The 27,135-nt window shown below is 38.7% G+C and overlaps 1 protein-coding gene across 1 annotated transcript in view; it reads right to left on the bottom strand.

Annotated features, from left to right (window-relative positions):
• The window catches only part of LOC121387861 (fatty acid synthase-like), an 80,783-nt gene that overhangs the window by 9,814 nt on the left and 43,834 nt on the right, over nt 1-27,135 (bottom strand). Inside the window, exons 22-34 of the mRNA XM_041519093.1 lie at nt 25,193-25,295; nt 23,646-23,839; nt 21,452-21,691; nt 20,546-20,698; nt 17,778-17,981; nt 17,142-17,353; nt 15,592-15,798; nt 11,736-11,977; nt 9,926-10,021; nt 7,289-7,381; nt 6,049-6,218; nt 3,629-3,734; nt 2,524-2,644 (exon numbers count right to left, since the gene is read on the bottom strand). Of these exons, the coding sequence (XP_041375027.1) occupies nt 2,524-2,644; nt 3,629-3,734; nt 6,049-6,218; nt 7,289-7,381; nt 9,926-10,021; nt 11,736-11,977; nt 15,592-15,798; nt 17,142-17,353; nt 17,778-17,981; nt 20,546-20,698; nt 21,452-21,691; nt 23,646-23,839; nt 25,193-25,295 (2,141 nt within the window). The remainder of the gene's footprint in view (nt 1-2,523; nt 2,645-3,628; nt 3,735-6,048; nt 6,219-7,288; nt 7,382-9,925; nt 10,022-11,735; nt 11,978-15,591; nt 15,799-17,141; nt 17,354-17,777; nt 17,982-20,545; nt 20,699-21,451; nt 21,692-23,645; nt 23,840-25,192; nt 25,296-27,135) is intronic.

Genomic DNA, 27,135 nt, shown 5'->3' with positions numbered 1-27,135 from the left:
CAAGCCGACTGTAATCGCGGTTTACAGAGTCGACGTGTGGCATGCAAATGAGATGGTGTGCACGTTACTACTGGTGAATCACAATACCTGACTACAAGATTTAAGAATGACATAATTAAGTTGAATAAACCTAAGACCTAATGTTTTGTTTGCAATATATTGCTGTTAATCAGAGGCCATCTCAATAACAGGTAACTCTCTGACTATTATTTTTAGAAGTACCGCCTGTGCGCTTGTACGCATGCGCACTCAACTATTGAGGCCCTATTCGATTGACGTGTTCAGGGCAATCATTGTTCTGTATCAATTACGTTATGTTGAGAAGCCTTGTTAGTAATTAAAAGATTACAGATCAATCGTCCTAGGCGGTTATGTTTTTAATAAATGTGACCGAGAAAGGGTTGTTTTTCACTTATTCATTAGATGCAGTGTACGCTATATCTGTTAAACGCAAAAGAAACGATTTATCACTTGCTTCCCAAAAAAATGTAGCGGAAAAAAAAAAGACTGGTGGGGGAGGTCGTCAAAAAACAAACATAACAAAGACCGTTATTTATGGATCATCCCTAAGTTTCTGCTATATTGTTACACCAATCAGTCAGACCGCACCATGAAGGTCAGTCAATTGTGTTAGACTGGTCATGCATGCAATGCAGGCTGCTGGAACTGATAACGACTCACTAGCCGAGCTTAACTTTAATTACTTAACAATAGCAAAGTCATTATTTGGGGATCACAAATAATACCAAAGCTTGCCATATCTTTTGGGATGGAAAGAACACCATACCAGCAAATTCATACAAGTTCACGTAATTCTATGGTACGGCGCATTCGGTCAATCAACAGCCCGGTAATTCCGGAAACTGACGTCATTTTGTAAACACTTGCACCGATGAAACGTGAACTTTTTGATGGTTCTGTTGTTTCAAGTTTATCTCATTAACTAAATGGCTAATACACTTTGTTTACACTAGTGGATGGTCAGTGTTTTTTTTAATGCACAAAGTTTGTGTTTTTAGAAAACGGACGTTGTTGTTTTTTTGTTTTTTTAAAATGATTTCTGGATTAAAACAAAAACGTCATGCTAATTATATGTATATCAATAGATATATATTTTTACATTTATATATATCCAACTGCATGTGACATGTGTTAACTGTAATAGTTCCGGTATGAAGTACCGCATTATGCTAGACTGTCTCCCATGCCACTTTGTAGTTGGATGGCTGTTACAAAGTGAAAGTCGGTACTCTATCGGTTAATCGACTAACCCGGTTAATTGCACAAAATCGAGCAGCACCGAGGGTATGCAAATAAGCGGGTTTGACTGTATATATATATTTTTTTAATCCTTTAAAATAGCATGTAATGTTAAGCGCCCACCTCACCCTCCAAAATTACTTCATTACTGTCAGTGTACCTTCACAGGTATGGAATTGATCAACACGGATTCATGACTTCACGCAATACATACACAGAAAACAGTACATATGAAAACAAAGCTTCAGACTACAAACGGTAGGCCTAGTTTGTGTGAGTGTTTATATATATATACATATTGGATTTTTTTTTTAGGGGAGGGGGGGGGGGGAGGGTTATTGTCACTAGCAATAACCATTAAAATAGAGTGGATTGTCGCAATATGTCACTGTATACATTGTGTCAGACTAGACATATTTCACCCAAGAAAGATTGTCACTGAATCCGCCATGCAATTCGGAGAATGTTCCTAAAACTGATGTGCTTGAACCGACTGACTGTATAATATAGGGAAGTCTTTATATAGGCTATGCCTGTTGACCAATCCCATTTGTTAATATAAAAACAGAAATAAATATTATTTAAAAAATAAAAGTTTGTTTTGTTTAACGACACCACTAGAGCACATTGATTTATTAATCATCTGCTATTGGATGTCAAACATTTGGTAATTTTGGCATATAGTCTTAGAGAGAAACCTGCTACATTTTACCTCTGGTATCTTTTATATGCACCATCTCACACACAGGATAGCACATACCACGACCTTTGATATACCAGGCATGGTGCACTGGCTGGAACGATCCTAAACCGACCGCGCATCAAGTGAGTGCTTTACCACTGGGCTACGTCCTGCCCCCCTCCCTCTAAATATTGTTTAAACCAAACATCATATATGGCGACTGTAGACTCCAATTTCTAATGATGCTACACACATAACTTGTAGGCCCTATAGCGTTGCCATGACATTAAAGTCTGTGAGAGTCTTGATTCAGACTCGACATATTTCACCCAAGAAAGATTGTCACTGAATCCGCCATGCAATTCGGAGAATGTTCCTAAAACTGACTTGTTTGAACCTTCAATGGATGAAAGCAGGTGTCAAATGGCTGGTTATCACCGACTGACTGATCATGACTGGCTCACATAGAAATCTAGATTACAGATTCTAGTTTGGACTGTATTAACCCACCAACTGTTTTCACTTTAACATTTATTGCGATAGGCTTTCTGGAACAGTTCATAAAATGTTAAAGCTCTTACAATCTTGTTAGCCTCTTGCAGCTGCTGGGCCAGTTCGAAGGCAATCATGCCTCCAAGGGAGTAACCAAGAATCCGATACGGTCCACAAGGGTTCTCCACTTCTATGCAGCTTCTGTAGAAACTAAAAACACAACCCTCGTCTCAAACAGATCACTTCCACATAGCTCTAAAGATTTTATTGATGTGTGACAATTTTTTACTGCTATATACATGTACATCAATAAATTCAGAAACACTGACAATTTTTTTCTTTTCTTATAATGATAAACTACATAACTCAAATATTATACTTTAAAATACGGAACGTCAGTGTCAGTTTCTTTGGTCCCTGCCGTTATTCATTTTCTGTAATCATAAACTTTTTTTAATGTTATTTTCTACATTTTATTGAAGAATAACATTGTTTTAATTGAGTAAATTGTGTAACATAAAAAGTTTGTAATTATCCAAGTTTTATTCTGGTTCAGATGTGTACACCATTCTGATCTCACAGAAATTGCATTCAGTCTGGTTCAGATGCTCTAACCAGATCCCAAACTAGTTTTTAAGTTTGTTTTGTTTAACAATACCACTAGAGCACATTAATTTATTCATTGGCTATTGGAAGGTAGGAAATGTTTCATTTAACGATGCACAACACATTTTATTTACGATTATATGGCGTCGGACATATAGTTAAGGACCACAGATATTGAGAGGGGAAACCTGCTGTCGCCACTTCATGGGCTACTCTTTTTTATTAGTAGCAAGGGATCTTTTATATGCACCATCCCAATGACAGGATAACACATACCACAGCCTTTAATATACTAGTCGTGGTGTACTGGCTGAAGCGAGAAATAGCCCAATGGGCCCACCAACAGGGATCGATCCCACGACAAATGTGCATTGAGCGAGCGCTTTGCCACTGGGCTACAGTTATATACAGCTGATGACTTCCTCGAGGTAAAATCAGAACACATGTAATTTCACTGACAAGTTACCATCATGTTATTTTATTGGATTGGCTATGTGCCCTTTTACCGTTAGTCCCTAGCTCCCTAAAAAAATATATAATATGTCCTGGGCCTGCCCTTAAACACGACACAAGTGGTCAGTCACATACCTGGCAATATCCTTGACCGACGTCCGAGGTGCGTTCGCTGTCATCTGTATTCCTACACACGGCGAGTTCAGCTGAGCTCCAATTGGTCGCAGCAGGGTGAGAACACCTAAATGTACACATTGCTTGATTTATCACTTTTTAGTATTACATAAGAATTGTTTGCCAGGCTTTTTGAATTTACTAACGTATAACAGTAGCAAATTGTATAAAATTGTGTAGCTTAGTGAATCGATTTTATACTAAATTTGTTACTGTCATACATTGATAAATTCACAACAAAATCACAAACAATTTTTATAATAATTACAAATGGGATGACATATTTAGTTTAAAATACACATAAATCAGTTTCTAAATTCCTTTCAATGACGTCCCAGTTGACATAATGTCATTTTCTGAGGTTTATTGAAGGACAATATTCAGTTTTTCTGCGATGTCGTCCAGTCAGAATAAATGAAATCATATAATGGCAGGGGTAGTTTGTAATTACAATATAATAAACATGTCTGGGACTATCAGGAATGTTCTCTAAATATTCAGATGCAGATTTAGGTGCTCAAAGTAATTAACTTTGTCTTTGTATAAGGCGACAAGTCTTGTTTATCAATGCTATTGAACTAAATTGCATTATGTTACAGCCCACTCCCTTATTAAAACATTCTCCTCTACCTCAGATATTAGTTTGAAATGTTGAATACAGTGTAAATAATGTTTTCAAGCTCTAATAAATATAACTGAAGTAACATCTGTAACAATCTTTAATATATAGAGAGGGGGTCTATAAATAAACGGTGAATTACACAGCGATGCCTGAAATTAGACTCTCCAGTCTGTGATACCTGTAACAGGGTGTATCATACAGAGGGGTGCCTGTAAATACACTGTTCAGTCTGTGATACCTGTAACAGGGTGTATCATATAGAGGGGGGTGCCTGTAAATACACTGTTCAGTCTGTGATACCTGTAACAGGGGGTGCCTGTAAATACACTGTTCAGTCTGTGATACCTGTAACAGGGTGTATCATATAGAGGGGGGTGCCTGTAAATACACTGTTCAGTCTGTGATACCTGTAACAGGGGGTGCCTGTAAATACACTGTTCAGTCTGTGATACCTGTAACAGGGTGTATCATATAAAGGGGGTGCCTGTAAATACACTGTTCAGTCTGTGATACCTGTAACAGGGTGTATCATTATAGAGGGGGGTGCCTGTAAATACACTGTTCAGTCTGTGATACCTGTAACAGGGGGTGCCTGTAAATACACTGTTCAGTCTGTGATACCTGTAACAGGGTGTATCATATAGGGGGGGCTATAAATACACTGATCAGTCTGTGATACCTGTAACAGTGTATCATATGGGGGGGGGGCTAAAAATAAACTGTTCAGTCGGATACCTGTAACGGTGTATCATATGGGGGGGGGGGCTATAAATACACTGATCAGTCCGTGATACCTGTAACGGTGTATCATATGGAGGGGGGCCTATAAATAAACTGTTCAGTCTGTGATACCTGTAACAGGGTGTATCATATAGAGGGGGGGGGGGGGGGGCCTATAAATACACTGATCAGTCTATGATACCTGTACAGTGTATCATACAGAGGGGGGCCTATAAATACACTGTTCAGTCTGTGATACCTGTAACAGGGTGTATCATATGGAGGGGGGCCTATAAATACACTGATCAGTCTGATACCTGTAACAGTGTATCATACAGAGGGGTGCCTGTAAATACACTGTTCAGTCTGTGATACCTTTAACAGGGTGTATCATATAGAGGGGGGTGCCTGTAAATACACTGTTCAGTCTGTGATACCTGTAACAGGGTGTATCATATAGAGGGGTGCCTGTAAATACACTGTTCAGTCTGTGATACCTGTAACAGGGTGTATCATACAGAGGGGTGCCTGTAAATACTGTTCAGTCTGTGATACCTGTAACAGGGGGTGCCTGTAAATACACTGTTCAGTTTGTGATACCTGTAACAGGGTGTATCATATGGGGGGGGGGGGGGGGGGGGGGGGCTATAAATACACTGATCAGTCTGTGATACCTGTAACAGGGTGTATCAAATAAAGGGGTGCCTGTAAATACACTGTTCAGTCCGTGATACTTGTAACAGGGTGTATCATATAGAAGGGGGTGCCTGTAAATACACTGTTCAGTCTGATACTTGTAACAGGGTGTATCATATAGAGGGGGTGCCTATAAATACACTGTTCAGTCTGTGATATTTGTAACAGGGTGTATCGTATAGAGGGGGGTGCCTGTAAATACACTGTTCAGTCTGTGATATTTGTAACAGGGTGTATCATATAAAGGGGGGTGCCTGTAAATACTCTCCAGTCTGTGATACCTGTAACAGGGTGTATCATATAGAGGGGGGTGCCTATAAATACACTGTTCAGTCTGTGATACCTGTAACAGGGTGTATCATATACAGGGGGGTGCCCTTAAGCACATTATTTAGTCTGACGAGAGTTGGCTGTCTTTTTGATGGCATCATCACTCTTCTCAATGCTGGTGTCATTGGGGTCCGCGGGGTCCCCACAAACAGAAGGTCAAGTTGACTCTGGCGACTACAGTCACTGAAATATATATATATATATTATGGTTAATGTATAATTAATGTATTTTTTACATACCGTTTAAGATGTTTAGCATATCATGTAGCAATAATTATGTAGATTTCAATGTATTCATAATTTTAATCAAGACATATTGCCAAAACATCAAGAAAGGATGCCAAGGTTATATCTTGGTAAACAAAAGTCAGTAAAAATGTAGCGCAATATTCTCCAATTATATACAACTTTAAAGTGTGTCTAATGATCAAGATACATGTAGGCTTCAAACATAATATAAAACCATTCACCATCTCCTTTATTCTTCTTGTTTCTCTGGTTCTAATTTATATACAAATATTTATATTTTGGCAGGTTCAAAACACAATAGTTTTACTTTTTTCAAGACTAAATGCACATCTTGTATTTTTCTCAATATGTCCATGTTGACCAGTTAATACTTCAATTGTATAATATAGGGAAAAGTCTTTATATAGGCTATGCCTGTTGACCAATCCCATTTGTTAATATAAAAACAGAAATAAATATTATTTAAAAAATAAAAGTTTGTTTTGTTTAACAACACCACTAGAGCACATTGATTTATTAATCATCTGCTATTGGATGTCAAACATTTGGTAATTTTGGCATATAGTCTTAGAGAGAAACCTGCTACATTTTCCCTCTGGTATCTTTTATATGCACCATCTTACAGACAGGATAGCACATACCACGACCTTTGATATACCAGGCATGGTGCACTGGCTGGAACGATCCTAAACCGACCGCGCATCAAGTGAGTGCTTTACCACTGGGCTACGTCCTGCCCCACTCCCTCTAAATATTGTTTAAACCAAACATCATATATGGTGACTGTAGACTCCAATCTCTAATGATGCTACACACATACAACTTGTAGGCCCTATAGCGTTGCCATGACATTAAAGTCTGTGAGAGTCTTGATTCTAGACTCTAAAGAGTTTTATAAGCCAGGGGCCCAATCTCTCTATTTCCCACCTGAAATAAAAGGTATCAGGGTCATTTTGTAATAATCTGCATATGTAAGTAGAATAAGACTTATGGTTAACAGTTACGGCGTGACAGTAGAACTCGAGGAGCCGGAGGAACACAGAGTCTGTCTGCTGCTCTCATCTCCTTCACCATCTACCCTCTCATCAAGCAAGTCCCTTCAATAAAACAAATCACACATGGCCAACAAATACATTGTACATTATAAACCAAAAATATATAATCAATTACACAAAATATGGTGTACAACAATATTTTGTTATAATTTCAATGTTATTGTACTAGGTTAGTTTTAGACCAAATGAAATTAATTAATGTAAGTTAAATTAATTTATGTAAACGAAATTAATTTATGTAAATGAAATTAATTTATGTGAATTAAATTAATACACATAGTATGTAAATTAAATTAATTTATGCAACATCAACATATACTGTTTCTGTTTTCTGTCAATATATTTTAGGTTTATATTCATGAAACAGATCCTGATGATGAAGATGATGTCATCTTCTTGAATTGATAATAACAAAGAATGCAATAACCATTATTCTAATAAGAATTTTAACAACGTAGGGCTCTAGTGTAATTGTAGGACATTTTAACACAAACATCAATTTTTAAAACATGTGCTGGATGTGATCATAGAGGATTCACCACAAGATTTTTAATAAGGAAAATATCAACCATGTCTATGTTAATCGGTATTTGTCAAGGTTAATATTTTACATATTAAAAAACACGAGCAGTTAATTCTATTTATCCTATAAGACTTCTAAAAACATTTTCATTTGGTATTTAGCAAATCACAGTACCAAAGTCATCTCCATTGGTAAGATGTCATCATCACGATTAGCACAAATAAGTCTGACTAAATGTTATGAAAACGTTACGTTCTTGTTAGCTTGTAAACCCACTGACAGCAACACATTATTACCTAGAGACCTTTAAATTTACAAGGGTTAATACACTAAATTATCACATGGGTTTATGAAATGGATATCATGGGTAAGTTACGGTATAGGATACAGACATTTATCACCCACCTGTGAGAGATCACAGTGTAACAACATATCCATTCGTTACCTTGTGACGAAGAGTTTTTCACTGACAAACCTGTAATGTGACTGGTCCACAGATTGGGGTTAACATAATTCTCTGGAACTACTTGTTCATTCATAACATAACAACAAACAAAAGTCTGTAGGCCTACTGGTGAAAAAACTCGGAGTGTCCATTTACTATAGGCCTAACTCCAAAAGCTTGGGCTACAAATGATGAACGCTGGCCCATAAACTGTTTAAAACTATTCTAAGCATCGACCAAGCAACTTTTCATCCCCAGATAGGGACCTTTTATCTGGCGATGAATTCTAAAACGACACCACTCGGCAACCACACCTGGTTTAAACAGCCTGTTTAGTTGGTGTCAACAAATTTCCATCCATTATGAAATGAAAGTCTTGTTGTGTTGGTTTTCAGCGTGGGCATTTCACAAATCATTCTGCTTGGAAATATGTAATTCAAAAATTATCTGACAATCATTTTTCTCCAAACAAAATTATCCAAACAAGTGGCCATTGAAAATTGCAGAGCATCAACAGCTATTCACAGATTTCCAAACACACCATCATGAAATCAGCACTTTGCTTGTGTGCAGTGAAAGATCCAATCCTTGACAATGTCACTGACCCCAGCTGGCCCAAGTAGATAGAACGCACATTGCACAAGCACATCAGTCTGTTCAATACAGAACATGGAATTATTTTGACAGGGGTCAAGGAAAGAAGACCAGTTTTATTTTAATGTGGTGAATAATTCTATAAAGCTAATTTTGATTTTGAATGACGTCAGTTTTCATATGACCTAACTATGCATCACAAGTTTTTTTACAATAAAAATAAACTGGGTACATGAAATTTCCGTTTTCAGAACACTTCAGAAAATTCTGATGCAAAATTGCTATTGAAATGTTCTTGTTTGAGAATTACTAAAAACACCCGACTGTTTGAAGAAAATCTTTTAATAAAAAAATTGTAGTTTACACGAATATATATTTGAAGTGAAATTACGGTAAGATATGTTATATTTATTTTGTATTTTTTTAATGAATGATACAATCGAACTGTGGTGCCTGTTGACATCGTTATTAGCATTAGGTTTTTTTTTTAAGCAATCGGTGGATTTTAAATATTTCAAAATAATTTATTAAATGCATTTTGTTAAATAAAATTACATTTTGTTTTTGAATTTAGTTACCATTACAAGTTATTTATAAGTTTGAGGACTTCTATGTAAAATTGATAGGCCTACTACATTAACCTCCAGTTGATGTATTCATATGCTGGTAAAATGAGGTCATGGTGTCGGAAGTGTTCACATTTTCAGGAGATACAACAAATGTCATCGTAATTGTAGGTGGGTGATAAATAGAATACTAAATTCATGGATGTTTGATACCATTTATCTTACAACTTGTTGATTAAAAATGTATCCAAATGTATATATTATCTTGTTACATACGTTTTCAAAGCAACTTGTAAGATAAATGATATCAAACGGCTACTAATTTAGTATCCTCTAATTAACATTCAATCCTTTTGGCACATCTAAATAGACTAAAAAGTTGGGCAAAATTGAGATCAATTTTATTAAAGTTTTGCCCACAATATGTAATTAACTAACACATTTATGCGAGTACTTACAGATCTGACAGCTGGTCAGCATCAATTGCAGGTTTAGCTTTATGTGCTACAACACTCCTGTAACTCGGATCACGTTCAATCGTTGGTGGAGGTATTCTACACAAAGTAAAATGTCATTTCTAGTGCATAAACCAGATGAAATAGTAATAGGCAACTGGTGTAAAATTACTTTAATTTAAAGCTAAGTACTGTATAATGTTACAGCTACATAACTACCTGGGCATAAAATAGCTTGCTACAATTGTGTTCATTTCTTCTCTTTTTTTTCACAAGAGTTCTATATTTCTCTGTCATGCTTTAGCCATCTCTCCATAGTCATCCAGTGTATTTTGTTTCAAGACATCACTAGAGCAAACTGATTAACTATACAACAGATATTGATGGCAAACATAAATTCTGATATTATAGTCTTCAGAGGAAAAAGAAAAAGAAAGAAATGTTTTATTTAACAACACACTCAACACATTTTATTTACGGTTATATGGTTTGAGACATATGGTTAAGGACCACACAGATATTGAGAGAGGAAACCCGCTGTTGCCACTTCATGGGCTACTCTTTCCAATTAACAGAAAGGGATCTTTTATATGCACCATCCCACAGACAGGATAGTACCTTTGTTACACCAATTGTGGAGCACTGGCTGGAATGAGAAATAGCCCAATGGGCCACCAATGGGGATCGATCCTAGACCGACCACGCATCGAGCGAACGCTTTACCACTGGGCTATGTCCTGCCCCAGTCTTCTGAGGAAACCTGCAACATGTTTCCATTATCAGCTAGTGATCTTTTATATGTACTTTCCCAAAGACAGGACAGCACTTACCATGACATTTCATATAGCAGCTGTAGTGCACTGGTTGGGACAGAAAAAGAAAGAAATCAGAGAATGGGTCCACTGAGAAAGTTTAATTTCACGAGCCAACCACCTCACGTGAGCATGCTAACAACTGAGCTAGATTGACAAAAAGCTTGAAGAATTTAAACAAGCATGCTGAGTTTACTGCTAGAGCAATACGTATCCCCTACCAGGACCAACACATTTTTCATATCTCTTTAAGTTCAAAGGCCGTAAAAAATGAAGGAATGAAATGTTTTATTTATGGTTATATGGCATCAGACATATGGTTAAGGACCACACAGATATATAAAGTAAACCCACTGTCGCCACTTCATGGGCTACTTTTTTCAATTAGCAGCAAGGGATCTTTTATATGCATCATCACACAGACATGATAGTACATACCACGACCTTTGTTACACCAGTTGTGGAGCACTGGCTGGAATGAGAAATAGCCCAATGGGGCCACCGACGGGGATCGATCTTAAACCGACCACGCATCAAGTGAGCACTTTACCACTGGGTTACGTCCCGCCCTTGTAAAAAATGAGTCACAACTTGATCTGTAACAATACATGGTAAAGCTATATACAAAATGTCAACTTAATATCTCAAGGCATTAAAAAAATAAAAAGTCTGTAAAACTATATGTGGCAGTCAAAAAGTTCAGAAAACTATTTTTTTTATTTCCTAAACTTCAAGGATCATAACTGTCAGAAATAGGTAAATTGCCATGAAAGTCTAACTTGATCTGTAAAAGTACATGATAAAGCTATATACCAAATTTCAACTCAATCTTGAAGTATTAAAACAAATAAAAAGTCGGGAAAAACTATATGTGGAACAGATGGACAGACAGGCAGAAAAACAGAAACAAAACCCATAGCCCCAACTGGTTGGACTGGTAGCAGATGAAAAAAGAAGACATTTGCAATGCTGGGAAACTTACGCAATGCTGGAAAACTTACAAACTTGGTGTTGTTTTGTGTTGCTTGTGCTCCCCACCAGGAATGATCAAGGTAATAACGGGAGTTGACAATGCACTCTGTGCGCTCACACTCAGCAAGTGTTCTAGTGGGGGTAAGTCTTTGGATGAAGGGTAGAACAGAGGCAGATTCATATTGCTGTACAGGGGATGAACAGAAAACGTGTCCATCTCATCAACTGGAACCACTTGTGAAATGGACGATTCCTGTAAAATGGATGACCCCTGTAAAGACAAAGAGAATCAACTCCCAGATCTGTTTAAAACAGCTTGCCTTTATTAAGTGTATGCTGGTGAAGTATAAAAAAAAAGTTTGTTTTGTCTAATGACACCACTAGAGCACAATGATTTATTGGATATCAAACATTTGGTAACTTTGACATTTAGTCTTTAGAGAGGAAACTCGCTATATTTTTCCATTACTAGCCAGGGATGCACCATCCCAGACAGGATAGCACATATCATGGCCTTTCAGGTATAAATGAAACTGTTTACTAATGCATCACTGTATTAATCATATTAATGCATTACAATATACGCTAAACATGCCACTATGTTTATTTCATTTTAAACTTGGGCATGGTTATAGCTATATGAAAACAAACATCCTGAGAGTACTGATAAAGCAATACATGTCTTCTATCGGGCCCAAAACATTTTCATATTTCGAAAGTTCAAGGGTCATGACTTTGCCAAAAATGGGTAAATCGCAATGAAAGTCAAACTTGATCAGTAACAGTACTTGATAAAGCTATATACAAAATGTCAGCTTAATATCTTGAGGCATTGTGGGACAAATGGACAGTTAAAAGTTTGTTTGGTTTAACGACACCACTAGAGCACATTGATTTATTATATAGTCTTAGAAGAAACCCGCCACATTAGATCTTTCATATGCACCATCCCAGACAGGACAGCACATACCACAGCCTCTGATATACCAGTCGTGGTGCACTGGTTGGAATGAGAAATAGCCCAATGGGCCCACCAAAGGGGATCGATCCCAAACCACACATCAAGCGAGCGCTTTACCACTGGGCTACATCCCACACCCAGATGGACAGAGATGAAACCTGTAGTCCCCTCTGGGTGGACCAGTAGGGGACTAAAAACACCAAACACATCAAGCGAGCGCTTTACCACTGTGCTACATCCCACACCCAGATGGACAGAGATGAAACCTGTAGTCCCCTCTGGGTGGACCAGTAGGGGACTAAAAACACCAAACACATCAAGCGAGCGCTTTACCACTGGGCTACATCCCACACCCAGATGGATAGAGATGAAACCTGTAGTCCCCTCTGGGTGGACCAGTAGGGGACTAAAAACACCAAACACATCAAGCGAGCGCTTTACCACTGTGCTACATCCCACACCCAGATGGACAGAGATGAAACCTGTAGTCCCCTCTGGGTGGACCAGTAGGGGACTAAAAACACCAAACACATCAAGCGAGCGCTTTACCACTGTGCTACATCCCACACCCAGATGGACAGAGATGAAACCTGTAGTCCCCTCTGGGTGGACCAGTAGGGGACTAAAAAACACCAAACACATCAAGCGAGCGCTTTACCACTGTGCTACATCCCACACCCAGATGGACAGAGATGAAACCTGTAGTCCCCTCTGGGTGGACCAGTAGGGGACTAAAAACACCAAACACATCAAGCGAGCGCTTTACCACTGTGCTACATCCCACACCCAGATGGACAGAGATGAAACCTGTAGTCCCCTCTGGGTGGACCAGTAGGGGGCTAAAAACACCAAACACATCAAGCGAGCGCTTTACCACTGTGCTACATCCCACACCCAGATGGACAGAGATGAAACCTGTAGTCCCCTCTGGGTGGACCAGTAGGGGACTAAAAACACCAAACACATCAAGCGAGCGCTTTACCACTGTGCTACATCCCACACCCAGATGGACAGAGATGAAACCTGTAGTCCCCTCTGGGTGGACCAGTAGGGGACTAAAAACACCAAACACATCAAGCGAGCGCTTTACCACTGTGCTACATCCCACACCCAGATGGACAGAGATGAAACCTGTAGTCCCCTCTGGGTGGACCAGTAGGGGACTAAAAACACCAAACACATCAAGCGAGCGCTTTACCACTGTGCTACATCCCACACCCAGATGGACAGAGATGAAACCTGTAGTCCCCTCTGGGTGGACCAGTAGGGGACTAAAAATACCAAACTCATTTGGGGAAGAGATTTTACTACTAAGACGTTCCTTTTTAAACTTTGTTTTTTAAATCATCGTGGTGTGCAAGTTCACTGGTTTAAGTTTCAGTTTTAATAGAAGAAATGTTTTCTCACTGCTCATCTTTCCATAAGAATCCATAAAAAACGTGTTCGACCTATTGGGTAGTTCGACCGAACCATTCGGTCAACATCAGATATTTCCGTAACATCAGTTAGAAAGTTGAATTAGATACATATTATTTTGTTAACTGCAAACTTAAACATTTCATCAAAGTGCTATATAGGAAAATATCAGAGTGAAAGAATTTATTAGAAATTACTTCAATTGTGTGATGCAGAATGTGTTCAAAGTAATGCTTCACGCCGGGGTTATTTTGTGCACTAATTGTTTGATTGGTATCACAGTTCATCTAACAGGTACCGTAACACTAGCTGTACTTGAAAGATCATTACAGATAGCTGATTAACAAACACCATAACAAGTATGGTAAAGAAATCGCATGGCTATTGTTGCGATTCTCCAATTCATCTATAGCTCATTCCACCTAAATAATTAATTTGAAAGTTGTAATAACCAACTGCGCAAGCGCAGCAATTGTTGGTCCTTTTCGGTGGTTTTCCACTTGATATTTGATAGATCACCAGACTGAGGGAAATATAGCTAATAACACAGTCGGGACCAATAATTTAGTTCGAGCGAAGGCTGACAGTCATCCCTGGGCATATTTGAACCATCATCAGTTAATATAAGGGTTTACCGAACGAAAAATTCGAGACTTCTTTTTTTGGTTCGAGCGTTGCGGTGTGTACGACCCTTCCGAGGTCAAGCCAACGAGATTCTACTGTATATAGTTACACACATGTAAGTCAAAAACAAGCTTCATAAATTCGGCTCCATTAAATTTATTTAACCTTCTGAGTCGACATACTGTATACTGTATACAGTGCATTCCCCAATTCATATTTCCCGCCGTTTTGCACACGACACTCACCGGAAACAGAAATATAAAAAATAAAAATAAATTCTTTTCAAAATGGTGGCTTTTGTTTTGATTTTTTCAATTAAAAATACCTTGACATTTTGAGTTCAAAACGCGGTTTTTGGCAAGTATTTTTGCTTGACAACAATGGCGGCACGTCGAGGTAATTTTCAGGGATCGATAGCTAATTGTGACAGCTAATTTTATAATAAATTTCATCAACAACGAAAATCACCAAATATTGCAATATGAATCATAGTTCGGGTTTAAAAAAAAATTCTGGTCAGAAAACCACTGTTATCGGGAATAATGGACATAAATACTGGACAGCTGGTCACAAATGCCCGTAAGTAAAGGCAACTTTTTCGATTTTTTGCCTAATTTTAATCACCATTAGCTGATCTAAAAATAATAAAAATTAAAAAAACCCACGAAAATATTACTTCATATGTGAACTTTATTTCATGTATTTATAAAACATTTAAGTTAATATATGTGAGTAAAAATTATAAACTTGTACTCACTCAACATGGTTTTTGTTAAAAATTAATCCAGTAGTCTAAAGGTTAAGCAACAGTGACTTGAACAGAATGAAAGATTCTGATTCTATACCAAACTGATTTCATCATCTGAAAAACATCATCTTCAAACCTGTGGAGTTGGTAGAAAACTTTCTTGTATTCTCTGAAGAGCAATGATATCCGACTCCGCTATTCCCTCCAGGACATCACAGACATTTAGTCCCGGTTTGTCGAGGACGTTCAGCAGACTGCACAGTTTGATTGGTTGGCTTGAACTCCACGATTCAGTCAAACTGTAGAGAAAACCTTTCTTTTCTGGATAGCCTTCATGGAGCAGCTGGAAAATTAATACTCAATACATTTTAAAAACAATCTCAATATTAAAAGACATTCAGTGGACTAGCCAACTGGATTGGTTAAAAATTATTAATTTGTGTAAAAACCAGATCAGAGAGAAAGTAAAATTCTACTGGCATAGTGAAAAATAGTTTGCATTATTAGATGAGAAGTAGGGTATCCATGAGTAATCAGGCACGGGCGAGTCTACAAAGACTCTTGTGGACTCAAGTACCCATACAAGATGGAAAAGTTGGTTTTGTTTAATGACACCACTAGAGTCCATTGATTAATTAATCATCGGCTATTGGATGTCAAACATTTGGTAATTCTGACTCGTAGTCATAAGAAGAAACCCGCTACAATTTTCCTAATGCAGCAAGAGATCTTTTATATACACTTTCCCAGACAGGAAAGCACATACCACAGCCTTTGACCAGTTGTGGTATACTGGTTAGAGCGGAAAAAAACACCAATAAGTTGAATGGATCCACCTTGGTAGTTCGATCCTGTGAGGCAAGCACCTCAATCGAGCACTCAACTAACTGAGCTAAATCCCACTCACACCCTTATGTTTCTTACATATCCTCAAAACAAGACCGGCCGCAGTGGCGCAGTGGTTAAGCCATCGGACTACAAGCTGGTAGGTACAGGGTTCACAGCCCGGTACCGGCTTCAACCCAGAGCGAGTTCTTAAGGGCTCAATGGGTAGGTGTAAGGCCACTACACCCTCTTTTCTCTCACTAACCACTAACAAACTAACAACTAACCCACTGTCCTGGACAGGCAGCCCAGATAGCTGAGGTGTGTGCCCAGGACAGCATGCTTGAACCTTAATTGGATATAAGCACGAAAATAAGTTGAAATCAATCAATCAAAACAAGGTTTAGAATAATGTTTAAAATGTGTTCAACACACTCCTACAACAGTTAACTTGTATGTCACAAGGCAATCAGTTTGAGGTTAATTACACATCACAGCGCAAATAAAGATCCCTTGCTGCTAATCGGAAAGAGTAGCCCATGTAATGGTGACAGCAGGTTTTCTCTCAAAATCTGTGTGGTCCTTAACCATATGTCTGACGCCATATAATCGTAAATAAAATGTGTCGAGTGCATCCTTAAATAAAACATTTCTTTCTTTCTTTAACATAATTATGTTGAAGACGATATCAATTTACGAGTCATTTCCTACAAGGGTGTGTAACAAAATTTGTTTTTTAATTAATGAAACCACCAGAGCACATTAATTAATTAATTAATCATCAGCTGTTGGATATTTGTTAACTATAATACACAGTCTTCAGAGAAAACCCTCTGATAATCTTGAATGACTTATAGCTACCCGTTTTATGGAGTCTGACATCACACAGAGAATGGCCTTAATGTCATCCGTTGACTTCTCCATGAAGGAGACGAAGGCCTCTGCTGGGTCAACAGCAACTACGGAGACGTTCCTGAGGAAAACTTTCATCCCGAACTCATCCATCTTGCTGGGGGGAACGGTCTGGATGATCAGTCCGTCATCAGCAACCAGGTCAATGACAACATTCATGTCTGAAAGTCAACATCTCACATCTTATACTAGGTCAAAATATATCAGCTTCAGATACTGTTCAAAACTAAAATAAACACACACATACACCCCACCCAACTTTTGAAATACCCCATAAAATATAGTGATGAATATAATGAACCGACGAGGATTAATAATTAAACATTACTGATATGAAAAAAAAACCAACCTGATACCATTGGGGAAGGGGTGTGATCACAAAACATTGTTAACATGGGGGGGGGGGGGGGGGGGGCATGGGGAACCTGATACCACCAACAGGGATTAATCATTAAGCATTCTTGATATGTAGAAAACATCTGATCCCACTGGGGGGCAAACACTAAGCACTTTTGAAATGGGGAAAGAACCTGATATCACCAAGGGGGATAAATACTGTAACCAGACAATAAATATATTTCTTACCAGTTGCAGAATTCTTAATACAGATATCACACCCAAGCCCCAGAGTTAGGCGGCGCAGTTTGGCAACAAGGTTTTTAGCTGATAAATTGCGGACGTTGGGAAACATGGTGTCCAAGTCGGCCCGTATTTCCGAGTCCCAGCTAGCAGTGTAGACCCCACAACCAAGTTGATCTGCCAGAGCTATCACATAAATAGCCACTGTGTCTGGAAAACAACAAACAACAGATCTTCATTCCAATCTAATATCTCGATGACGACGGACGTTAGCCCTTGCTCTCTCGATCTGCCCCCCCCACCTGGGGGGACTGATGAATACCTATGGAATGCTGATTGAATACCGGGTCTCGTACACCGGGTCACGGGCAACCGTGACCTTGGTGTACGGAGACCGGATTCAGAAGAAAGGAAGGTGGAGGAAGAGAAGACGTGTGCCAGCGGCGGCGCAGGGGGGGTCAAAACCGGTGGCTAAACCGCCGGCGGCGACTCCTTCTGTTAGACCGCCAAACACCGCTCACCAGAAGAAGATGACCCAGATGGAAGAGGTTCCGGCCCCGGCTGTCTCGGCTACCGTCCCACTGGAAGACGACGAATTGGACGAGCCTGACACAGCCATCTGTGTCACCCCGTCCAATCGGCCTCCGACACCTACTCCTACTCAAGCGCCTCCGGACGTATCGCCGACCCTACCGACGACACCCGTTGAGGCGCAGGCCCGGAAGGAGCCAGTTGTGAAGAGGAGGAAGGCGAACACTCCCCCGAGTTCAACACCACCCAAGCCAACTCGCCCCTCCAAACCGCCGCAGCCGAGGACAGAACCAGAGGGATGGTGGTCACTGCAGGCCGGCGTCTCCAACAGCGTTACCAGCAGCTGGTGAAGACGAACCTCTCCGATGTACGCCATCTGATTAGCCGCCCCAAGGAGCAGGCTTATCAACCACTACCCGACGGACTCAACGAGGGGGAATTCGCGGTGCACCGGCTCAAGATGCGGGAGGGACAGAACGCAGTGTGCGTAACCATCCGCCGGAACGGGAAATTTAATCAAGGTCTGCTACTACAGGAGATGGACAACCCGACATTACATCGTGTCCTGAAAACCGTCGCGGGTCCACACTACCGTCCAATCACCAGGTCGCTAGCAGACTCCGATTACCGGCAGTTCCTCCCGCACCTTGACATCCAAGACTACATCGGAACCCCCTAGATAACAACCTTTACCTCCGTGAGTACCAATCTCTTTTTTGGGCTAGTTAGACTTTAAACGTTTTGGAAGCAGTTCAAAATTCTTATGTTTATTTTTTTATAAGTAGTCTAACGCATTTTATTTTGGCGCCCGTTCAATTGCTCAAAATCACCTTAAAAACCTTTTGGCTGAGCAGTCTTAACTATTTTTGGTTAAATTTTAGAGTCCGGACATGTTTTGGATGCAGTTACTCTTTGTAGACTTAGGTAAAATACAGGCTTCACCGAGGAATCGAAATTCAGCCAGTCAGAGCACGGCTCCCACTCGGTGTACTTCAAGTTTACGAAGTGTCTGCTATTTGGTCCGCGCTCGCGTCGACCTTACTAAATGGCTTTATTCCAAATTCCGCCCACCTCAAACTTACCCCCCCCCTCCTGCTCCGGAGTTAGTCACTGGCGAAGTCAGAGGCTAAATCCGGGGTGGGCGTGCCTGAACCTTTGTGGATAGGGGCACGTAAAAAGAGTTTCCCAGTTCCCCAAGAACAGATCTGTATATTGTGATACTTTCAACAGCCAGCTTGCAAACTACAGCTTCGAGAGTCTGATCCAGTCACCCTTGAAACCAACCTTTTTGGACTTGGAGCTTTGCCGGACTTTAAACATTTTTGGCCTGTGACCAAAATTCTTATTTAGTTTTTTGTAAACAGTCTGACGCACTTTATTTTGGTAGCCCGTCAAAATTGCTCAAATCAACTGAAGTATTTTCGGCCGAGAAGTAAGTTTACTTTTGGTTCTAATTTTTCCAGACTTTAGTAGAATGCAGATTCTATTTTGGTTTTAGGTTCCAGACCTAACTTCTAACTTGGTATTCCAAATTCCGCCCACCTCAAACTTTGCCTCCCACGTACCTCTTGTCTCAAACTTAGTCACTGAAGAAGTCAGGTTAAGCCTGGGATTGGCGTGCCTGAAACTTTTGTGGTAAATGTTCACATAAATACAGTTCTAAGTCCAAGTCACTAGCAAGATGTTAATTATAACATCATTCAACATGTTAATATGCATCATTTAGTTAAGCACCACATACAGGGTGTCTATGATCTAGGAAAACAGGAGCCTGTTTGAGAATTAAAGCAGATGGCTCTTTCTTATGAAAAGTTAAAGTTAATCTTTGTTTTGTTTAACAACACAACCAGAGCACATCAACTAACTAATCATCTGCTATTAGATGTAAAACATTTGTTAATTCTGACAAGACAGCACATACCACAGCCGTTGATATACCAGTCAATAAGACTTTTTTTTTTTTAAATAAAAAGGTTTTGTTCTCAAAAATATGTTATACAAACTATTCTCTTTCTTCGTACCTTCCTCCTAAAAGCGATCATCAAAAACATGCATTTGGACTGAATATTTAATAGTTTTAGTTTTAAAAACATAAGCTGGCATTAAACTCCAGCGTTTGATTATTAGACACATTTTGAAACATCTAGTAAGATCAATAATGTCTTAGCTTCAAATTGTGTTCATGTTAAAACAAAAAGAATTAAAACAGATAGACAACGTAAGTATTAGTACCTAAAACTAACCTAATGGTGGTAAAACAATTACTGAACTCTTCTCTGTTGCCTTGGCAACATCCAGTACAATGTATGCTGCTAAGATATAAGGAACCATCATCTGTAGATCCGAGAGTTGCCATGGAGAATCGAAGGGAATGTCACACAATGAGAAGCTGTTATCTATAATGTAGATATCAAAGTTAAAGTTCATTTTGTTTAACAAAACCACTAGAGTACATTCAATTATTAATCATTGGCTATTGGATGTCAAATGTTTTACTTGTAGTCTTAGCTGAAACTCACTACATTTTTTCATTAGCAGTATGGGATCTTTTATATGCACTTTCCCATAGAGGACAGCACATACCACAGCCTTCGATATACCAGCCGTGGTGCAATGGTTAGGATGGGGAAAACCCAATCAGAGAATGGGTTCACTGGGGTGGTTCAATCCTATGATGCAAGCACCTCAGGCCAGTGTGATCTCTCCCTGTAGATATCAAATGCACTTTTAATACCAACACAGGCTGTGTACAATGTAGTATTATGAATATAGGAATACAGATAATGTGTGTTAAATGTGTTATTGTAACTATTCTTAATAGTATGATTGTTTTTCTAGGAAATATTGACCAATATACCAATGTATACATACATACAACAACAAAAATTCATTAGTAGGAAGGGATCTTTTATATGCACCATCCCATAGACAGGATACCACATACCACAGCATTTGGTATACCAGTCGTGGCGCACTGACTGGAACAAGAAATAGCCCAATGGGCCCACCAACAGAGATAGATCCCAAACTGACTGCACATCAAGCAGACGCTTTACCACTGGGTTATGTCCTGCCACTGTATACAATAAACATTGTATGGTATGGTATGGTATTGTTGTATTGTATGGTATGGTATATGTTTTGTTTACCAATAACGGTGAGAATGCCAGTAATCCTCTCCTCCGGGTGAGCCAACGTGGACCCAGAGTACAGCATCAGCCGACTCTGTGAACTGGAGAGCGGATTCAGAGATCCGGTCACGATCATAGACACCACCACATCATCACTGTAACTGGCCGAGGAGATATCGAGCTGCGATGCCGAGACATTTAAACTTGTAGGGATGTCAGACTTGAACTGGAGAACAAGACATCCTGCCTTACAGAGACCTGTTTTAAAGAGAGAAGATTTCAGCTCAAACTGATAAGCATTAACATCATTGGAAATGGTGAGCAGAGGGCCTAAACTATTCCTGTTTGCCTGACCTCAGTATTAACCTTTTCGTGTCTGTTCTTCAGGGTGTATACCACCAAATTAAATCCCACAGATGACAATAGTAACATGTGACTGCAGCATATCAATGGACATATACACCATGGATATAAATGCTACCACCCCTCACCCTTAATGTGAATCAGAAAAAATTGGGGGTGAAGCTGCTAATTTCAGAGATGATGGGTAGCATTTATGAGTACCCAAGTGCCACACAAAATTTGAGTACTTTTTCTTTATAGGTATCCCATAAGGTGGATACCATCAGAGGTGGGAAAAAGTCCTTTTTACCCGGTATGGGACCAATTCTCGATCTCTGGAACAAAATTTATTTTTAAAAAACATGTGTTATTATTCTTGTCGGTCCGAAGCACCTGTTCATTTCTATTATTTTAACAAATTCCTATCCATCAAGTAGACCATCTTCCAAGATTGTGTATGATTTAAAATAATAATAAATAAATAAATAGTGGTCAATATGGCTTATGTTTCAGACGTCTGTAATTTTAAAGTCTGCCACAAGTATAGTCAACATCCCTAATTGCATTATGCTTCCAACTCCATTCAGTTCATTTCATTGGGCACAGTTCGCGCAATGAACATCGATTTGTTGTTGTCTGCTTTGCATTCATTTGTTAGGTTTTTCTTCACAGTTTTCATTAAGAATAAAGTTCAAACACATAAGTATCTAAATATAAGACTACAAACCCCTAAAACCATTAATTTTTTACTACATGTATGTCATTTTTGTTTATTCCTTAAAATTACTGGTATCGGGTCCACTAACTCATAGAAATTAACTTAAAATGGAGGAAGATGAATTAACGTTCGCTGCATGTCACATGAACTCACATGTGCCAGATCAACAATCATTTAATTTTTATTATTTTTAAGCCCCATATTGTTAGAATTTCTTTTTAATTATTATATTCTATCTGCAAAAGGTATGCTACATTTTTGTGGCTCTACTGTAGTGAATAGTAGACATAATCCATTCATAACAATTATAAATAATTGTCAGTATATAAATTGTGTTAATTAAGAATCAATTCATTAGAAAACTGATATTTTAAATACTATTCACTGGTATGAATGTAATGCCTATCTGTATTGACATCAAGTGTTAGCGATGGGTGTTATTAATAGCGGACCAGACCAGAATGCTTGACAAGCTGAATTTTTCCTTTAAAAACAAAATTCAACAAACCCTTTTCTGTTTACTGTATGGTGTTACACTTTTGTTTACTAAAATGGATTTGTTTTACATCCATGTTGTTGATTTCGTTAACTTATTGTAATGTATTTTATTTCATGCACCGTAACTGAAAAATATAGAATATTTTTTGCATACGGAAGCGTTTTTGTCATTAGCCGAATGCAGTCTGGGACGTCAGTTGTATGTAGCACCGGTCAATAAAGCTGGACCTACATGGTATTAATCCACCGCCTCTAGCCATTTGTTAAAGACGCTGAATGCATGTAAATAAAATGTTTTCTTAATGTTTGTGTTCTGCTTTGTTGTTTAAGATATTCAACTTCTAGTCTACTTTTGAGACTGATTGTTAGAACCGTTTCTCAAATGTTCCATTTTCTTTTTTTAAAGCATAGATTTCTTCCCAGTCCATAAACTGAATTTTGAGACTTGTGACTACAATTAAACACGAGTACAGTAACTTAAATACATGTTGTATATGACAGTGCCAAAAAAAATGCAAAAAAACACAAATATCTTAATGTCCACAATGAAACACTTAAGATTTTAAATATTTCAATCTACAAGGAAACATTTGAACCTATTAATTAATACAAGCTACAACTAAGTTTATAATGAAACACGACAACATACAATACCTGCAATCAGGTCTACCGTGGTGAGAATATTGGCACATGTTTTAGCTATCTTTAGATGCTGCTTGGGGTCCACCATCACCTTGACCAGTGGCCATTTTATGTGTTGTCCAGCAAACTCAAGAGTGGCGATAAGAAATTCCAACCAACTGCCCTCCCATAGGATCTCCGTAGTCTCAATCTCGGATGCCACACTACTGAAATATTTAAACACAATCTGTGAAATTGCATGGCCACTTGTGTGTATGCGGTGCAGACTCAGACCAGGACACATTTTGTGTCCATTTATGTGGTTGCCACAACCCCCCGCAATTGCCCATGGCAATCAGCAATCCCGTGGAGTTTTTCATTCACCACAGCATGTTTTTGTTTTGGACTATATTTAGGGGTTTTTTCAATGATGTTTTTATGCCATGGACATTTTCTTAATTGCAGGTATTGTGTCAGCATGGTGCTGTATCCACTTGTATCCTGCCAACAGTATTCAGAAGGTTAAAAGACTTAGTCAATTTGATAAAAAAAATAAATCAAAATAAACTCTGTGATTTCAGTTAGGATTGTTTTCTCAATTCATGAATACTTAACCCGACTTGAAACAAATGGCATTTTCCCCAATGTAAAATGTGTTTTGTTTAACAACACCACTAGAGCACATTGATTAATTAATCATCGGCTATTAGATGCCAAACATTAGGCAATTCTGACATGTAGTCATCAGAAGAAACCCGCTACATTTTTCTTAATGCAGCAAGGGACCTTTTATATGCACTTTTCTACAGACAGGAAAACACATATCACAGCTTTTGACCAGTTGTGGTGCACTGGTTGGAACAAGAAACCCCCAATCAGATGAATGGATCCACCGAGGTGGTTCGGTCCTGTAATACAAGCACTTCAAGTGAGCACTCAACCAACTGAGCTAAATCCCACCCCTGATTTCAATAACAACATTCTGTCAGAAACCTGATGATTATAGGAAACTTGGATCATTTTCTCATTTCATGAACACTTAACCTGACCTCAAGCCAATGGCATACTTCCCTGTGTAAATAGACAGGTCCAAACATCTCAACAGCCAATGAGGCCTGGCTCAGTTGAAAAGAAATTGTTTTGTAGGTAATCACATTTGTTGGATCATAAAGCTGTTAGCATCCTAAAAGACATTTTGCCATGACTAGAAATGACGTGGCGAATTAGGATTTCAAAATGTCATTCAAAATTTTGTGAGCCACAATGTTTATGTTTGTGTATGAAATTGTAATTCCAGTGGTTGCCACACTCATGAGTCTGTAGCATCCCTAGCCTACTGGGCATCTTAAGAACTAGCATTTCTTAAGTTAATGCTTTCATTTTCACCTTTTTAATATGCAAAAGATTAATTTCTAAGCCCCATAATGAAATTTTTTTTTTTAAAAAACTATAAAAAAACCCGAAGACTAGCCTTTAATTTAGGCTACTGAAAGAAAACCTTATGTATTAACAGATTCGGGTATTCGTGGTTCTTTTCCAATCAATTATATTATATGTAGTTTGACCTATGTTTCACAAACCTGTTTTGAATGTTCTCATTGATATCCACATCATATCCAGGGATTGTGGGTAATGTTATCCCGGCTGGTGGTATTTCATAGGTTCCACTGAGAATTATTCCATCTGTAGAAACATCAAACAATTAATTGTCTTTCTTAATCTATCGACCATCTCTGGGCAACAGTTTTCCAGCAAGTCATATTCATAAAAAAAACTAACAATAATTTAAAAAACAACACTGCCCTCTTCACATTTAAAGTGACAGACTCTAGTTCTTAAAAACCAACTAAATTAAAGACATATTTTTCACTATTGGGGCTGTTTCTGACAACTGAAATAAGCCATTACTAAGATTTTATTGTTTAAATTATACATTTTTCTGTATATCCAAATTGTTTCAGGTCATCCTAGTGTTTTTAATATTACAAAATGCAATTTTCATATTTTTAAAAATGCACGCGTATCTGAGAAGAAACAGTTATGGAGTCTTAATTCTAGCGTGGGCTTAAGGGTATTTCATGGTTCATCATCAGTCTCGTTTCACTGTTGTAACCTTATCCAGATGTATCACAGTTTTGTATATTTAACTAAACTGAGTGTCCATTTTCACTGGCTGAAAGTAGGGAAGGGCTGCGACTTTAAAAGTAGGTTGATTTATAACACAATCACAAAATAGTTTATTACATATAACACGTCTGCAGACCTCTTTGGTGCCATAGAGATCATTATTGGTGCCATACAGATGGTTACTGGTGCCATACAGATGGTTACTGGTGCCATACAGATGGTTATTGCAACACTTGTCTATATTGTGTAGGATAGTGAAATATATATAGTGTATAATTTCTTTTATCTTGAAGGTTAGGATTTGCCTGCTTCATATCGTGGTGGAAATGCACTATGATTGTTTCATTTACTGCATGTATATTTCCTCCCATTATATAAAAAGAACACAACCAACCACTCTCTAAGGGCTTACATTACTATGTTTGGAAGGCTGGTGCCAGAGGGGACAACTTTCATGGTCATGTGACATGACCATATGTGGAAAAGGGCCTACGTTCTTTGTTCTTGGTGGGAATCTCACACAAGGCATTCCACTCTGGTCAATCAGCAATTAACAACTAGTAATGACCTAAGCACATCAGATGAACACTGTAATGATCTAAGCACATCAGGTGAACACTGTAATGATCTAAGCACATCAGGTGAACACTGTAATGACCTAAGCACATCAGGTGAACACTATAATGACCTAAGCACATCAGGTGAACACTATAATGACCTAAACGCATCAGGTGAACACTATAATGACCTAAGCACATCAGGTGAACACTATAATGACCTAAGCACATCAGATGAACACTGTAATGATCTAAGCACATCAGGTGAACACTGTAATGATCTAAGCACATCAGGTGAACACTGTAATGACCTAAGCACATCAGGTGAACACTGTAATGACCTATAATGACCTAAACGCATCAGGTGAACACTATAATGACCTAAACGCATCAGGTGAACACTATAATGACCTAAACGCATCAGGTGAACACTATAATGACCTAAGCACATCAGGTGAACACTATAATGACCTAAGCACATCAGGTGAACACTGTAATGTAAGCACACACTATAATGACCTAAGCACATCAGGTGAACACTATAATGACCTAAGCACATCAGGTGAACACTATAATGACCTAAGCACATCAGGTGAACACTGTAATGACCTAAGCACATCAGGTGAACACTGTAATGATCTAAGCACATCAGGTGAACACTGTAATGACCTAAGCACATCAGATCTAAGCACATCAGGTATAATGATCTAAGCACATCAGGTGAACACTGTAATGACCTAAGCACATCAGGTGAACACTGTAATGATCTAAGCACATCAGGTGAACACTGTAATGACCTAAGCACATCAGGTGAACACTGTAATGACCTAAGCACATCA

Source organism: Gigantopelta aegis, chromosome 2, assembly GCF_016097555.1.
Source record: "Gigantopelta aegis isolate Gae_Host chromosome 2, Gae_host_genome, whole genome shotgun sequence".
NCBI classification, from domain to species: domain Eukaryota; kingdom Metazoa; phylum Mollusca; class Gastropoda; order Neomphalida; family Peltospiridae; genus Gigantopelta; species Gigantopelta aegis.
This window is presented reverse-complemented; position numbering and strand designations above follow the sequence as displayed.